General features: G+C 35.3%; 1 protein-coding gene across 8 annotated transcripts in view; it reads left to right on the top strand.

Moving 5' to 3' along the window:
- The window catches only part of CDKL5 (cyclin dependent kinase like 5), a 482,089-nt gene that overhangs the window by 344,261 nt on the left and 120,651 nt on the right, over positions 1–17,177 (top strand). For all 8 annotated transcript variants that reach the window (XM_073565893.1, XM_073565896.1, XM_073565898.1 and 5 more), the window contains one exon: positions 2,105–2,241. In XM_073565893.1, the coding sequence (XP_073421994.1) occupies positions 2,105–2,241 (137 nt within the window). The remainder of the gene's footprint in view (positions 1–2,104; positions 2,242–17,177) is intronic.

Here is a 17,177-nt window from a genome sequence, read left to right as displayed (position 1 = left end):
AGCAGTGAGTGACACCAGCTCTGCCCCACAGCTTCTAGCACCACCCTCAGATGAATCATCATCAGCATGTGGTGCTGGTGTCACTCACTACTTCTATCTCCAACCCTGATGACGATTCATTTGAAGGCTAGATAGAAGTTTAGAAAAATCATTTTAGGTGCCGAATATCCCTTTTAAGTTACCGTAACTTCATTTATCTAAATCAGCCATGCAGGTAACATTTATAACATAACATAGTAACATAGTTATTAAGGTTGAAGGGAGACTTTAAGTCCATCTAGTTCAACCCATATCCTATTCTAACTTGCCCTAACATGTTGATCCAGAGGGTTATTATGGGTTATTAAATATATGCAGTTTATTAGGCTCCTGTCATATGTTTAGTCTTTAAGTGTCCTAAAATCACCCTGTTGTCACGATACCATCATGTATTGCAGTTAGATATCCAGCATTATTTAGCGCATGTGATAAATGTGGACATTGGGCTCCATTGTCAGATGGAGTCCAAAAACTTTATTTTTGGACTTTCTGGCTGGTACACATAAGTAAAAAAAATGTATGCAATATCTTAGTAAGCTGCATTATATCACACCACAGAGTAAAAAATCTATACTTTCTCTGAAAGGGACTGTCAACTAATGGACAATGCAAAAGTGCCACCTCCTCCGCAAACATATGTCCACCTCACATTACAGCCGATTTCTCCCAGCGGTAACAAGAAATTATGAAACATGACCACTGCAGCCAATCAGCTGATTTTCAGAGGATTTCTGCTCGGACATAATTGTGCAGGCTGCTGCCGAGTATATGTGGAGCACATTAGCAGTAGTGGACAACCCCTCTAAGGCTAGTTTCATACTAGCGTATGGCCGAGGTGCGGAGGACTGCGAGCTTCCTTTTTGAAGCTCCTCCCCCTGCTGCGTCTCCTCCATTCTGCCCCGCCTCTGTCGGCATGCGGCCTGTGTACCCTATCTTTAGCATTAGGTATGCAGGACATGCCAATGAATGCAGATGCCTCCGCATGTGTCGTTTTGTCAGTGCGGCTGCCTGCGCCAAACGCAGCGTGTTGCATTTTGGTGCGCTCGCCGCACCGTCAAAAAGACGCATGCGGAGGCATCCTCATACATCAGCACGGCCTGCGTACCCAATGCTAAAGATAGGGTATGCAGGCCCGCAGCCCTCCGCACCTCGGCCATACGCTACTATGAAAGTAGCCTAACATGGTTGTTTTAAGGGTGGCCTATAGGTGACATATAGAAACATATAAATCATGCATACATTTTCTGTTGTTCCTGTTAAATAGATGCCATTGCTGCCTATCTTGACAGATGCCTGTTATGGTCGCCCAAAAGTGGAATCCATCACCCACAGGCTGTGATGGCATATGTTTAGCAAGAAAAGCTATGAAAAAATCTTAGCTGACAAATGGATCTAGTTATAGTCTATGGAGGATGGATGCATAACAGTAGCATCCATCACCAACGTGTTAAAAAGATACATTATAGAAAGATATTGAAAGCATCATATCTATTAAATAGCTGCCATGATAGTGTGCAGTGATTGTCGCCACTCAATTAGTACAATGCTGTGTAGTTTCCCTAAATTTTATTAAATACAGACACTAAGAGTAAACCTTAAGCAGATAGAGAGAGAACGCCATCCAGATTTTGTCCTAGGTCCCCAGCCAGGTAAGGCAACATATCCACTGAGATGCAATGACTACTTAAGAATAACAGAGATTAATAATATATTCATCTAATCATTTAATATATTAATATTTAATTAACATTATAATTTGTATGTGATTTATGCAATAACCCTAAAAAAAATGTCTTCATCAAGACCTGAAATCGATGTGGGCAGAACATATGACAGCCTAAATTGAGAGATTTAAAATTATTGTGTAGGTGTTTATCGCACTTTTTTTTTAAGAGCAAGTTTAAAGAACCTATGCAATTAGGATGTTTTTGTTCAATTCACCTTTTTTTTTTTTAAGAAAAAGAATAGGAGTAAGGCACCAACTTTAAGAGAGATAATTTATTTCACCGAGCAGCATTGTCACTACACCACTAATTTTGACCTATTCCCTTTTGTGTTTTGTCAGAAAATGAAGAAGTCAAGGAGACGACGCTGCGCGAGCTTAAAATGCTTCGCACTTTGAAGCAAGAAAATATAGTTGAGCTGAAAGAAGCATTTAGAAGAAGAGGAAAATTATACCTAGTCTTTGAATATGTTGAAAAGGTAAGTGGATCGAAATGTCATCCGGAAATCCAGATTAAGCACCTGTGTCTGGAATAAGGTCGTCTGTGAATAAATGTCACTGGTAAATGTAGAGCCCTGTTTTTGCCAACACGTATACAGCATATATGCTGGCTTTTCTTAGAATAATGCCTTTCTTGATGAAAATATCTGTATCTTTATTCCATACAGCTCACAGAAGATAAAACAATAGAGAATAAATTATCAATTTGATGCCAGAAAACAACTACCCTCCAAATAAAACATAAACCTTTATTTATAACTATTAAAATAGCTCTTTTTAAAAAGTTGCACAAATAATAAACCAAAGAATCAATATCAATTTGTGTAAGGGCTTTTTCACACATCCTGATATTTCCGGTACTGGAAAAACTGTGCCGGAGCTTTCCGTGTCCGTGTGTTACATATGTGTGGTTTTTGTGTTCCGTCCGTGTGCCACATCAATTTAACCCATACCGGCGCCTGGGAAAAGCAGTACAGTTTGCACTGTTCCCAGGCGCCGGGTGCTGAATACAGCTCGTATAATTGTCTCCTGGTCTCCCTAGGATCAGCACAAATAGGCGACGATGATGGGAGTTCTATTCAGTACCCGCTGGGTACATCATGGTTAAAAAAAAAAAAAGGTGTGTAGTCCAGTGTAATTTTCATAACCAGCAGAGGCGGAAAGCCCATGGCTTGGGGCTGATGTTAATAATTTGGGAAAGGGGACAATATTCAAAAAGGTTCCTAGGCTGTTTATAACAGCTCATAGCTGTTTGCGTAGAATATACTGGTTAGCTTTAGGGGGACCCCAGCAAAAAAATGACGTAGGGTCCCTCTATAAATTTTAACCAGCAAATTCTAAACAAAAAACTGTGAGCTGATATTAATAGCCTGGGAAGGGGCCATGGATATTGGCCCCCCTCCAAAGCTAAGAACATCAGCCTTCAGCTGCCCCAGAAATGGCACATCCATAAAATGTCATTTTCTTTATTTTTTTTCTGTTCACAGAGAAACCCTTTAAACCATTTAGCAGGGCAAACTTGCTTATATGCAATGGTCCATTGAAAACAAGTGTGCAAATTAACTCTCCTTCAAAAACAAAGAAATCTTGCTTATATTAACAAAACCAGACACTCAGCTGTAGACAGCTGTTTCAAGTTCTTACCCATTGCCAGTGCCAATACAAAACATGGTACTGGTTGGGTAGATTTCGGACTCAGTTCTGACGCAGACCGGTTTTGATTTTCAGTAGGAAATGAAAGAGACCCCTTTTTAAGTAATTCTAGTGATGTTTCTATCGGGCAATCATATTCCTCTCAATAATGATTGCAAAAAAAGGGGGAGACAAAAAAGCGCAATAGGGTCTTATCCACGTTACAAAAGACAGTATATCATGAAATCTGCTCACCTGGTTAGGATGAGATAAGAGCGTGTAGGTAGCGGCTGCTGCAGATCCACAGGTCTTCAGTGACCAAAGAAATGATGAATCCAAAGGGAGTTTGTAGCTATATTCCGCGCTGCCGCTTTAGACAAATTCCAGGAGAATGCTGTATGATTGCAGTGGTTTTATTCTACGCGTTTCAGGGGTCTCATGCCCCCTTCATCAGGAAATACCACAAATACATACAGGTATCACAGACATAAATAGGTTTGTAAGGATGCTGGATTTCAAAAAAATGAGCGCCAACAAGTCAGATGATGCAGTGTCAAAGTTCAATGACACCACATGGTTAACAGTTAACCTAAGATATATTACAAAAGAATACGTATTTTAAAAGATTTTTTGATTAAATTTTCGTTTACAAAACAGATAATAAAGTCAAATTTACGATTTAAACAAAAAAAAAAAAAAAAAGGGGAAAGGGGGAGTTTATTCTTGTTTAGAGGTGGATACCTTACAAGTGGACTATCGTATGGAAACAGCAAACCGCTTTTTTTTCATTGAAAGCATTGCAATCTTAATACAAAAAGGGGAAAAAAGTAAAAACATAATTTTAATTCATTACCAATAAAAAATATATAATTTTAGTTAAATTCTAAAAAATTAAATATAAAATTATTTTTTAGTATAGAGGAAATGGGTTAAAAAATAATAAAGGATGCTAAAAGTAGCAACACACGAGAAGCTGCACAGCAGCCAGCGCTGCTCAGAATGAGAACGCAGACAGCATGGATTCATTACTTCACTAATACAAAGATCATGGGCAAATTTTAGATTTAACATGAAGCACATAAAAAAAGGGGGTTAATATCAGATGCAGCAACACACAGGACGCTGTGCAGGAGCCAACTACTGCTCAAAGAAAAAACGCAGGATAAAGCGGCAGAGTGAATGGGTGGCTTCATTAATAGATAAGATCGCAGGCAGCTTTAGTGTTCACCCCCTGACACATAAGTCTTTTTACTGTGAAGGAGTGGCAGTAACATTCTTGCACTGTTCACTAATCTCTATGACTAGGCAATATATGCATGGGAGCTGAGATACTATTATCAGCCGGGGTCATTCTTTCATGTCAGACTAGTAGAATTAGTAGCGCTTACCCGGGCTTAATTAAAGAAAAAAAAAAAAAAAAACTCTTCAAAAAATTCTTCAAAAAATGCAACTAACAGAGATAATGTTTAAGACAGAGGTATGAAAGTGATTGCTCCCAAGGGCAAAAGGAGCTAAACCTGATAGGAGGCTATACAGGATTTTCATATATATAACACTCTTTTAGAGCTAACGCACAAGCAATATTTAAGCAAATACATAAATAATTTTTTTTTTTTTTTTTTTTTTTTTTTTTTTTTTTTTTTTCCCTCCTCTTCCTTTTTCATTAGACCAAGGAGGCACAGTATTGTAAAATTAATTATAAATATAAATATAAAATTGCAATTAGGTATTGCATTAAGTGCAAACAAATCTATAAAAAAATATATTAAAAACCACAAGGCGGGGACTGCATAACTAGGTTGACATTATAAACAAGGGAAACTGACACAAATAGTACAAATAAAATTTTAAATTTAAATAGAACAAAGAGAAATTATCGCAAAAGAACTCAGAAGCCATCTATACACATGAGGGTTTTTTTTTTTTTTTTTTTTTTTTTTTTTTTTTTTTTTTTTTTTTTTTTTTTTTTTCCTTTAAGGTTGCAGAGCATGTGAATATAGATATAAGCAAAAATTCCACTGTCTAGGTAAAAACCTCAGTTATTTCATTTAGACCCTGTGGTTTCAGACTCCCTAATTTGTAGATCCAATAGGCTTCCTTTCTATTTAGTTTCGTAGATCTGTTCGGTGCACATTTAGGTATATGATCGATAGGGCTAATTTTTAATAATTTCGAATTCTTATCATGTACCAAGGCGTAATGTCTGGATAGCCCATGAGTAAGCAGGCCTTTTTTAATATTATGCCGATGGGAGTTCAGTCTGAGGTGTAGGGGTTGTGTGGTCCTCCCCACATATTGCTTACCACAGGGACATTCAATGACATAAATGACAAAGTCAGAGTTACAATTTAGAACAAAAGGGATCATAAATTTCTCTTTGGTAGAAAATGAAATTATATAATCAGCTTTATGATTTATATTAGAACAGCATAAGCAGTTCCTCGTGCCACATTTAAAGATTCCTTTAGTTGAATTCAGGGTGTAACCGTTAATGGGGCTAGCATGAGCTCTCAGGCGGCTAGGGGCTATTAGATCCTTGATTGTGGGGGCTCTACGGAATGTAACCCCGGGATTCCTAGGAAGGATATTGTTCAGAATGGGATCGTTCAGTAATATATGCCAATTCTTATGAAAAATTCTACGAATTTCATTATGTTCAATGGAGAATTGCGTTATAAAATTCATTGAAAAGTTCTTATCAGTAATAACTTGCTCTTTAGGCTCCAGCAATGCTCTCTGATTTACTTTGATAGAGTTTTTAAAGGCATTCTTAATTAAATGTGAAGGGTATTTTTGGGCAAAAAATCTTTTCTTTAAAATATTGGACTCATCTTTAAAGTCAGTATCCAATGAGCAGTTTTTTCTAATCCGGTGAAATTGATTGTTAGGAATGTTATTCAACCATTTATTGTAGTGCCCACTATTAAAATGAATGTAGCCATTGGTGTCTACTTTTTTAAAAAATGTTTTGCTACATATTCTGTCTTCTTTAATAAAAAGGTTAATATCTAAAAAATTAATTAAAAGACTGCTGTAAGCTGCTGTAAAAGAAAGATCCCAGTCATTACAATTTATTGTCTGAATAAAAGTTTCAACATTGTTAGTGGAGTTGTCCCAGATAAAAAATAAATCATCAATGAATCTTTTATAAAAAATAATATTTTTGCTCCAATTTTCATTCAAAATAAAGGAATTTTCAAAAATCCCCATGAAAAGGTTAGCGAAAGTAGGTGCTACCTTCGAGCCCATTGCGGTCCCCTTAACTTGTTGATAAAATATTTTTTCAAAGGTAAAAAAATTATTTTTCAATATAAAATCAATACCTTTTAAAATAAAATCCTTTTGAGCCAAAGAAAGTCTAATGTCAGATTTTAAAAAATGATGAAAACAATTCACACCTACATCATGTGGAATATTAGAATAAAGTGCAGTCACATCCATAGTAATGAAAACATATTGTGGTTTCCAAGTGATTTCTTGGAGTAGATACAATAGATGAGTTGAGTCTCTGAGGTGACTTTTTAATTCAAATACATGCGGTAACATAATCCTATCAATGTAATGAGCTAGATTAGAGGTTAGAGAGTTAATACCCGCAATTATCGGTCTGCCAGGAGGATTGCAAAGACCTTTATGTACTTTAGGTAAGTGATAAAAAAAAGGAATGCTTGGGTTTTTAATGCTTAAAAACTTTTTTTCTTTATAATTGAAAATATTCTGGGAAAGACCCTCGATGATTAAAGCATTATAGGCTATAATAGATTTAGAATAATCGCTAAATGAGCTTTTAATGTAGTAGCTAGTATCAGATAAAATTCTATGAGCTTCATTAATGTAGTCGCATCGATTTTGGATTACAATCCCACCACCTTTGTCAGCCTGTCTAATCACAATCAAACTGTTAAGAGAAAGGGATTTCAATGCTTGTTTCTCTTGTCTATTAAGATTAGGTTTCTTCCTTTTACTAATGCCCCTCCGTGTTATTTTTTCAAACTCTTTTTGTACAATATCGCTGAAGGCATTAATCTGATGACTTTTGTCCTCAAGGGGATAAAAATTAGATTTATAAGGTACATCGAGATGAAAAAGATCATGAACATCTTCATCCATTTCAGCAGAATCCTTTGTGGTGTTTTTAGCAAAATGTCTTTTGAGAGTTAATTTTCTAATAAAAATCTGCAAGTCCAAAAAGAGGTCAAAATCCTTCGATTTATTATTAGGGCAGAAGGATAATCCTTTGGAGAGAAGGGCTGTCTCACTACTGGTAAGATCATAATCTGATAAATTAAAAATATTAGAAGCATGACCCTCCTCACTACTTGTTAAGGTAGTATTTTTCCTTTCTTTTTTTCTCCCACCTCTTGTTCCTCTAAAGCATTTTTTCTTTTTCCTTTTTTTGGAAGAAAGAACTGATCTATTTGAGGTGTGCTCTTGAGAGCACAGGGTAAAAAAGGCACAATACCATTTTTGGAAACATTGGAGTTATCCAGTATAATGGTATTAATAATTTCTGAGGAAGTAATAGCACTTGTTGTGGGAATATTCACAGTATCAAGCTCATTAGTATTGAAAGGTTGAGAGGGTAAAAGCATGCTTGGTGTAGTATCATGTATAGATAAATCCAGTAATGAAATGGGAAGGGGGGAAGATACCGATAGGGAAACATTGCCCCCTTTCGTGGGTGGACAAGAATTTTTGAAGGTGGAGGACATTTTTACTTTTTCCATTTCCTTATCAGCAATGTTTTTGTTAATCTGAATTTTAATCTTTTCAAGGTGTTCCCTTGCTTCAAGCAGGGTTTGGGAGTGATTAAGAAAACTCTTATTAAGAGCTTTGCCAGAGGATTTTGGAGTACTCATATTATCTGGGGGGATACTGGAGACAGAATTATTGTCCAGATTAGTAATAGGAGTTTTGGTATGGAGGGGTTGTGGGCTAGATCCACCCGAATCACCATTTGATTTCTTTATTTCTGTAAGAGATACAGTATAGGTCTGTTTATTAATAGGCTGTAGTGAAGCAGAATCATTTTTAGTAGAGGCAATTAAACAATTGCTCTTTAAGTTCTTATTCTCGTTATTGTTTTTTCGTTTATAATCTTCCCTGTCCCTCTGTAATTTTTTGGATTTCTTCATTATCGTGTCATTTTCTAGCTGCATAATAAATGTCGTCACATTTGAATTTATTTTCCTATATTCTGGGTGCGCTATAAACGGTAAAAGATCATTGTAGATTTGTTTGATCTTAATTGTTGCTATATCGCAAAGCTGGGACCTCTTTTTAAAGAGGGCAGATAACATTTCTGACATGCAATTATTTACAATATTATTCCAGTCATTTGTGAACTCACAGTCATCCGGAAAAGGTGATTCATGCATTATTCTGAGACCTCTGGGGCAGATATTTTCTCTCAAATAAATCGAGAGAAAATGAGCATCCAGATGAAAGTGAAGTTCTTCTTTAAGTGCTTCCTTGAAACTATAAAATATTTTACGAAGATTTCTAGTTTCTTCATCAGTAAATATGTGTTGATTCAGATCCACAGCAGAGCTGGGTTCAACACAACCAATTGTCTGTTTAATCAGGCGTTCTCTAGAGGCCAGTCGATTCTGAAAGTATTCCATAGTCAAAAAAAAAAAAAAAAAAAAAAAAAAAAAAAAAAAAAAAAAAAAAAGGTGAGAAAGTAACGGACCCTCTGCTGCTGTGCAGTCTTGAACCAGGAGGATTTTCCAGATCCTGCTAGTTGATAACTATTGCAAAAAAAGGGGGAGACAAAAAAGCGCAATAGGGTCTTATCCACGTTACAAAAGACAGTATATCATGAAATCTGCTCACCTGGTTAGGATGAGATAAGAGCGTGTAGGTAGCGGCTGCTGCAGATCCACAGGTCTTCAGTGACCAAAGAAATGATGAATCCAAAGGGAGTTTGTAGCTATATTCCGCGCTGCCGCTTTAGACAAATTCCAGGAGAATGCTGTATGATTGCAGTGGTTTTATTCTACGCGTTTCAGGGGTCTCATGCCCCCTTCATCAGGAAATACCACAAATACATACAGGTATCACAGACATAAATAGGTTTGTAAGGATGCTGGATTTCAAAAAAATGAGCGCCAACAAGTCAGATGATGCAGTGTCAAAGTTCAATGACACCACATGGTTAACAGTTAACCTAAGATATATTACAAAAGAATACGTATTTTAAAAGATTTTTTGATTAAATTTTCGTTTACAAAACAGATAATAAAGTCAAATTTACGATTTAAACAAAAAAAAAAAAAAAAAGGGGAAAGGGGGAGTTTATTCTTGTTTAGAGGTGGATACCTTACAAGTGGACTATCGTATGGAAACAGCAAACCGCTTTTTTTTCATTGAAAGCATTGCAATCTTAATACAAAAAGGGGAAAAAAGTAAAAACATAATTTTAATTCATTACCAATAAAAAATATATAATTTTAGTTAAATTCTAAAAAATTAAATATAAAATTATTTTTTAGTATAGAGGAAATGGGTTAAAAAATAATAAAGGATGCTAAAAGTAGCAACACACGAGAAGCTGCACAGCAGCCAGCGCTGCTCAGAATGAGAACGCAGACAGCATGGATTCATTACTTCACTAATACAAAGATCATGGGCAAATTTTAGATTTAACATGAAGCACATAAAAAAAGGGGGTTAATATCAGATGCAGCAACACACAGGACGCTGTGCAGGAGCCAACTACTGCTCAAAGAAAAAACGCAGGATAAAGCGGCAGAGTGAATGGGTGGCTTCATTAATAGATAAGATCGCAGGCAGCTTTAGTGTTCACCCCCTGACACATAAGTCTTTTTACTGTGAAGGAGTGGCAGTAACATTCTTGCACTGTTCACTAATCTCTATGACTAGGCAATATATGCATGGGAGCTGAGATACTATTATCAGCCGGGGTCATTCTTTCATGTCAGACTAGTAGAATTAGTAGCGCTTACCCGGGCTTAATTAAAGAAAAAAAAAAAAAAAAACTCTTCAAAAAATTCTTCAAAAAATGCAACTAACAGAGATAATGTTTAAGACAGAGGTATGAAAGTGATTGCTCCCAAGGGCAAAAGGAGCTAAACCTGATAGGAGGCTATACAGGATTTTCATATATATAACACTCTTTTAGAGCTAACGCACAAGCAATATTTAAGCAAATACATAAATAATTTTTTTTTTTTTTTTTTTTTTTTTTTTTTTTTTTTTTTTTTTTTTTCCCTCCTCTTCCTTTTTCATTAGACCAAGGAGGCACAGTATTGTAAAATTAATTATAAATATAAATATAAAATTGCAATTAGGTATTGCATTAAGTGCAAACAAATCTATAAAAAAATATATTAAAAACCACAAGGCGGGGACTGCATAACTAGGTTGACATTATAAACAAGGGAAACTGACACAAATAGTACAAATAAAATTTTAAATTTAAATAGAACAAAGAGAAATTATCGCAAAAGAACTCAGAAGCCATCTATACACATGAGGGTTTTTTTTTTTTTTTTTTTTTTTTTTCCTTTAAGGTTGCAGAGCATGTGAATATAGATATAAGCAAAAATTCCACTGTCTAGGTAAAAACCTCAGTTATTTCATTTAGACCCTGTGGTTTCAGACTCCCTAATTTGTAGATCCAATAGGCTTCCTTTCTATTTAGTTTCGTAGATCTGTTCGGTGCACATTTAGGTATATGATCGATAGGGCTAATTTTTAATAATTTCGAATTCTTATCATGTACCAAGGCGTAATGTCTGGATAGCCCATGAGTAAGCAGGCCTTTTTTAATATTATGCCGATGGGAGTTCAGTCTGAGGTGTAGGGGTTGTGTGGTCCTCCCCACATATTGCTTACCACAGGGACATTCAATGACATGAGCCCCCACAATCAAGGATCTAATAGCCCCTAGCCGCCTGAGAGCTCATGCTAGCCCCATTAACGGTTACACCCTGAATTCAACTAAAGGAATCTTTAAATGTGGCACGAGGAACTGCTTATGCTGTTCTAATATAAATCATAAAGCTGATTATATAATTTCATTTTCTACCAAAGAGAAATTTATGATCCCTTTTGTTCTAAATTGTAACTCTGACTTTGTCATTTATGTCATTGAATGTCCCTGTGGTAAGCAATATGTGGGGAGGACCACACAACCCCTACACCTCAGACTGAACTCCCATCGGCATAATATTAAAAAAGGCCTGCTTACTCATGGGCTATCCAGACATTACGCCTTGGTACATGATAAGAATTCGAAATTATTAAAAATTAGCCCTATCGATCATATACCTAAATGTGCACCGAACAGATCTACGAAACTAAATAGAAAGGAAGCCTATTGGATCTACAAATTAGGGAGTCTGAAACCACAGGGTCTAAATGAAATAACTGAGGTTTTTACCTAGACAGTGGAATTTTTGCTTATATCTATATTCACATGCTCTGCAACCTTAAAGGGAAAAAAAAAAAAAAAAAAAAAAAAAAAAAAAAAAAAAAAAAAACCCTCATGTGTATAGATGGCTTCTGAGTTCTTTTGCGATAATTTCTCTTTGTTCTATTTAAATTTAAAATTTTATTTGTACTATTTGTGTCAGTTTCCCTTGTTTATAATGTCAACCTAGTTATGCAGTCCCCGCCTTGTGGTTTTTAATATTTTTTTATAGATTTGTTTGCACTTAATGCAATACCTAATTGCAATTTTATATTTATATTTATAATTAATTTTACAATACTGTGCCTCCTTGGTCTAATGAAAAAGGAAGAGGAGGGAAAAAAAAAAAAAAAAAAAAAAAAAAAAAAAAAAAAAAAAAAAAAAAAAATTATTTATGTATTTGCTTAAATATTGCTTGTGCGTTAGCTCTAAAAGAGTGTTATATATATGAAAATCCTGTATAGCCTCCTATCAGGTTTAGCTCCTTTTGCCCTTGGGAGCAATCACTTTCATACCTCTGTCTTAAACATTATCTCTGTTAGTTGCATTTTTTGAAGAATTTTTTGAAGAGTTTTTTTTTTTTTTTTTCTTTAATTAAGCCCGGGTAAGCGCTACTAATTCTACTAGTCTGACATGAAAGAATGACCCCGGCTGATAATAGTATCTCAGCTCCCATGCATATATTGCCTAGTCATAGAGATTAGTGAACAGTGCAAGAATGTTACTGCCACTCCTTCACAGTAAAAAGACTTATGTGTCAGGGGGTGAACACTAAAGCTGCCTGCGATCTTATCTATTAATGAAGCCACCCATTCACTCTGCCGCTTTATCCTGCGTTTTTTCTTTGAGCAGTAGTTGGCTCCTGCACAGCGTCCTGTGTGTTGCTGCATCTGATATTAACCCCCTTTTTTTATGTGCTTCATGTTAAATCTAAAATTTGCCCATGATCTTTGTATTAGTGAAGTAATGAATCCATGCTGTCTGCGTTCTCATTCTGAGCAGCGCTGGCTGCTGTGCAGCTTCTCGTGTGTTGCTACTTTTAGCATCCTTTATTATTTTTTAACCCATTTCCTCTATACTAAAAAATAATTATATATTTTTTATTGGTAATGAATTAAAATTATGTTTTTACTTTTTTCCCCTTTTTGTATTAAGATTGCAATGCTTTCAATGAAAAAAAAGCGGTTTGCTGTTTCCATACGATAGTCCACTTGTAAGGTATCCACCTCTAAACAAGAATAAACTCCCCCTTTCCCCTTTTTTTTTTTTTTTTTTTTTGTTTAAATCGTAAATTTGACTTTATTATCTGTTTTGTAAACGAAAATTTAATCAAAAAATCTTTTAAAATACGTATTCTTTTGTAATATATCTTAGGTTAACTGTTAACCATGTGGTGTCATTGAACTTTGACACTGCATCATCTGACTTGTTGGCGCTCATTTTTTTGAAATCCAGCATCCTTACAAACCTATTTATGTCTGTGATACCTGTATGTATTTGTGGTATTTCCTGATGAAGGGGGCATGAGACCCCTGAAACGCGTAGAATAAAACCACTGCAATCATACAGCATTCTCCTGGAATTTGTCTAAAGCGGCAGCGCGGAATATAGCTACAAACTCCCTTTGGATTCATCATTTCTTTGGTCACTGAAGACCTGTGGATCTGCAGCAGCCGCTACCTACACGCTCTTATCTCATCCTAACCAGGTGAGCAGATTTCATGATATACTGTCTTTTGTAACGTGGATAAGACCCTATTGCGCTTTTTTGTCTCCCCCTTTTTTTGCAATAGTTATCAACTAGCAGGATCTGGAAAATCCTCCTGGTTCAAGACTGCACAGCAGCAGAGGGTCCGTTACTTTCTCACCTTTTTTTTTTTTTTTTTTTTTTTTTTTTTTTTTTTTTTTTTTTTTTGACTATGGAATACTTTCAGAATCGACTGGCCTCTAGAGAACGCCTGATTAAACAGACAATTGGTTGTGTTGAACCCAGCTCTGCTGTGGATCTGAATCAACACATATTTACTGATGAAGAAACTAGAAATCTTCGTAAAATATTTTATAGTTTCAAGGAAGCACTTAAAGAAGAACTTCACTTTCATCTGGATGCTCATTTTCTCTCGATTTATTTGAGAGAAAATATCTGCCCCAGAGGTCTCAGAATAATGCATGAATCACCTTTTCCGGATGACTGTGAGTTCACAAATGACTGGAATAATATTGTAAATAATTGCATGTCAGAAATGTTATCTGCCCTCTTTAAAAAGAGGTCCCAGCTTTGCGATATAGCAACAATTAAGATCAAACAAATCTACAATGATCTTTTACCGTTTATAGCGCACCCAGAATATAGGAAAATAAATTCAAATGTGACGACATTTATTATGCAGCTAGAAAATGACACGATAATGAAGAAATCCAAAAAATTACAGAGGGACAGGGAAGATTATAAACGAAAAAACAATAACGAGAATAAGAACTTAAAGAGCAATTGTTTAATTGCCTCTACTAAAAATGATTCTGCTTCACTACAGCCTATTAATAAACAGACCTATACTGTATCTCTTACAGAAATAAAGAAATCAAATGGTGATTCGGGTGGATCTAGCCCACAACCCCTCCATACCAAAACTCCTATTACTAATCTGGACAATAATTCTGTCTCCAGTATCCCCCCAGATAATATGAGTACTCCAAAATCCTCTGGCAAAGCTCTTAATAAGAGTTTTCTTAATCACTCCCAAACCCTGCTTGAAGCAAGGGAACACCTTGAAAAGATTAAAATTCAGATTAACAAAAACATTGCTGATAAGGAAATGGAAAAAGTAAAAATGTCCTCCACCTTCAAAAATTCTTGTCCACCCACGAAAGGGGGCAATGTTTCCCTATCGGTATCTTCCCCCCTTCCCATTTCATTACTGGATTTATCTATACATGATACTACACCAAGCATGCTTTTACCCTCTCAACCTTTCAATACTAATGAGCTTGATACTGTGAATATTCCCACAACAAGTGCTATTACTTCCTCAGAAATTATTAATACCATTATACTGGATAACTCCAATGTTTCCAAAAATGGTATTGTGCCTTTTTTACCCTGTGCTCTCAAGAGCACACCTCAAATAGATCAGTTCTTTCTTCCAAAAAAAGGAAAAAGAAAAAATGCTTTAGAGGAACAAGAGGTGGGAGAAAAAAAGAAAGGAAAAATACTACCTTAACAAGTAGTGAGGAGGGTCATGCTTCTAATATTTTTAATTTATCAGATTATGATCTTACCAGTAGTGAGACAGCCCTTCTCTCCAAAGGATTATCCTTCTGCCCTAATAATAAATCGAAGGATTTTGACCTCTTTTTGGACTTGCAGATTTTTATTAGAAAATTAACTCTCAAAAGACATTTTGCTAAAAACACCACAAAGGATTCTGCTGAAATGGATGAAGATGTTCATGATCTTTTTCATCTCGATGTACCTTATAAATCTAATTTTTATCCCCTTGAGGACAAAAGTCATCAGATTAATGCCTTCAGCGATATTGTACAAAAAGAGTTTGAAAAAATAACACGGAGGGGCATTAGTAAAAGGAAGAAACCTAATCTTAATAGACAAGAGAAACAAGCATTGAAATCCCTTTCTCTTAACAGTTTGATTGTGATTAGACAGGCTGACAAAGGTGGTGGGATTGTAATCCAAAATCGATGCGACTACATTAATGAAGCTCATAGAATTTTATCTGATACTAGCTACTACATTAAAAGCTCATTTAGCGATTATTCTAAATCTATTATAGCCTATAATGCTTTAATCATCGAGGGTCTTTCCCAGAATATTTTCAATTATAAAGAAAAAAAGTTTTTAAGCATTAAAAACCCAAGCATTCCTTTTTTTTATCACTTACCTAAAGTACATAAAGGTCTTTGCAATCCTCCTGGCAGACCGATAATTGCGGGTATTAACTCTCTAACCTCTAATCTAGCTCATTACATTGATAGGATTATGTTACCGCATGTATTTGAATTAAAAAGTCACCTCAGAGACTCAACTCATCTATTGTATCTACTCCAAGAAATCACTTGGAAACCACAATATGTTTTCATTACTATGGATGTGACTGCACTTTATTCTAATATTCCACATGATGTAGGTGTGAATTGTTTTCATCATTTTTTAAAATCTGACATTAGACTTTCTTTGGCTCAAAAGGATTTTATTTTAAAAGGTATTGATTTTATATTGAAAAATAATTTTTTTACCTTTGAAAAAATATTTTATCAACAAGTTAAGGGGACCGCAATGGGCTCGAAGGTAGCACCTACTTTCGCTAACCTTTTCATGGGGATTTTTGAAAATTCCTTTATTTTGAATGAAAATTGGAGCAAAAATATTATTTTTTATAAAAGATTCATTGATGATTTATTTTTTATCTGGGACAACTCCACTAACAATGTTGAAACTTTTATTCAGACAATAAATTGTAATGACTGGGATCTTTCTTTTACAGCAGCTTACAGCAGTCTTTTAATTAATTTTTTAGATATTAACCTTTTTATTAAAGAAGACAGAATATGTAGCAAAACATTTTTTAAAAAAGTAGACACCAATGGCTACATTCATTTTAATAGTGGGCACTACAATAAATGGTTGAATAACATTCCTAACAATCAATTTCACCGGATTAGAAAAAACTGCTCATTGGATACTGACTTTAAAGATGAGTCCAATATTTTAAAGAAAAGATTTTTTGCCCAAAAATACCCTTCACATTTAATTAAGAATGCCTTTAAAAACTCTATCAAAGTAAATCAGAGAGCATTGCTGGAGCCTAAAGAGCAAGTTATTACTGATAAGAACTTTTCAATGAATTTTATAACGCAATTCTCCATTGAACATAATGAAATTCGTAGAATTTTTCATAAGAATTGGCATATATTACTGAACGATCCCATTCTGAACAATATCCTTCCTAGGAATCCCGGGGTTACATTCCGTAGAGCCCCCACAATCAAGGATCTAATAGCCCCTAGCCGCCTGAGAGCTCATGCTAGCCCCATTAACGGTTACACCCTGAATTCAACTAAAGGAATCTTTAAATGTGGCACGAGGAACTGCTTATGCTGTTCTAATATAAATCATAAAGCTGATTATATAATTTCATTTTCTACCAAAGAGAAATTTATGATCCCTTTTGTTCTAAATTGTAACTCTGACTTTGTCATTTATGTCATTGAATGTCCCTGTGGTAAGCAATATGTGGGGAGGACCACACAACCCCTACACCTCAGACTGAACTCCCATCGGCATAATATTAAAAAAGGCCTGCTTACTCATGGGCTATCCAGACATTA

This window comes from Dendrobates tinctorius, unplaced genomic scaffold (genome assembly GCF_039654945.1).
Source record: "Dendrobates tinctorius isolate UK_male_01 unplaced genomic scaffold, ASM3965494v1 ptg000016l, whole genome shotgun sequence".
Lineage (NCBI taxonomy): Eukaryota > Metazoa > Chordata > Amphibia > Anura > Dendrobatidae > Dendrobates > Dendrobates tinctorius.
The sequence above is the reverse complement of the archived record's forward strand: the minus strand, read 5'-3'. Positions and strand labels throughout refer to the sequence as shown.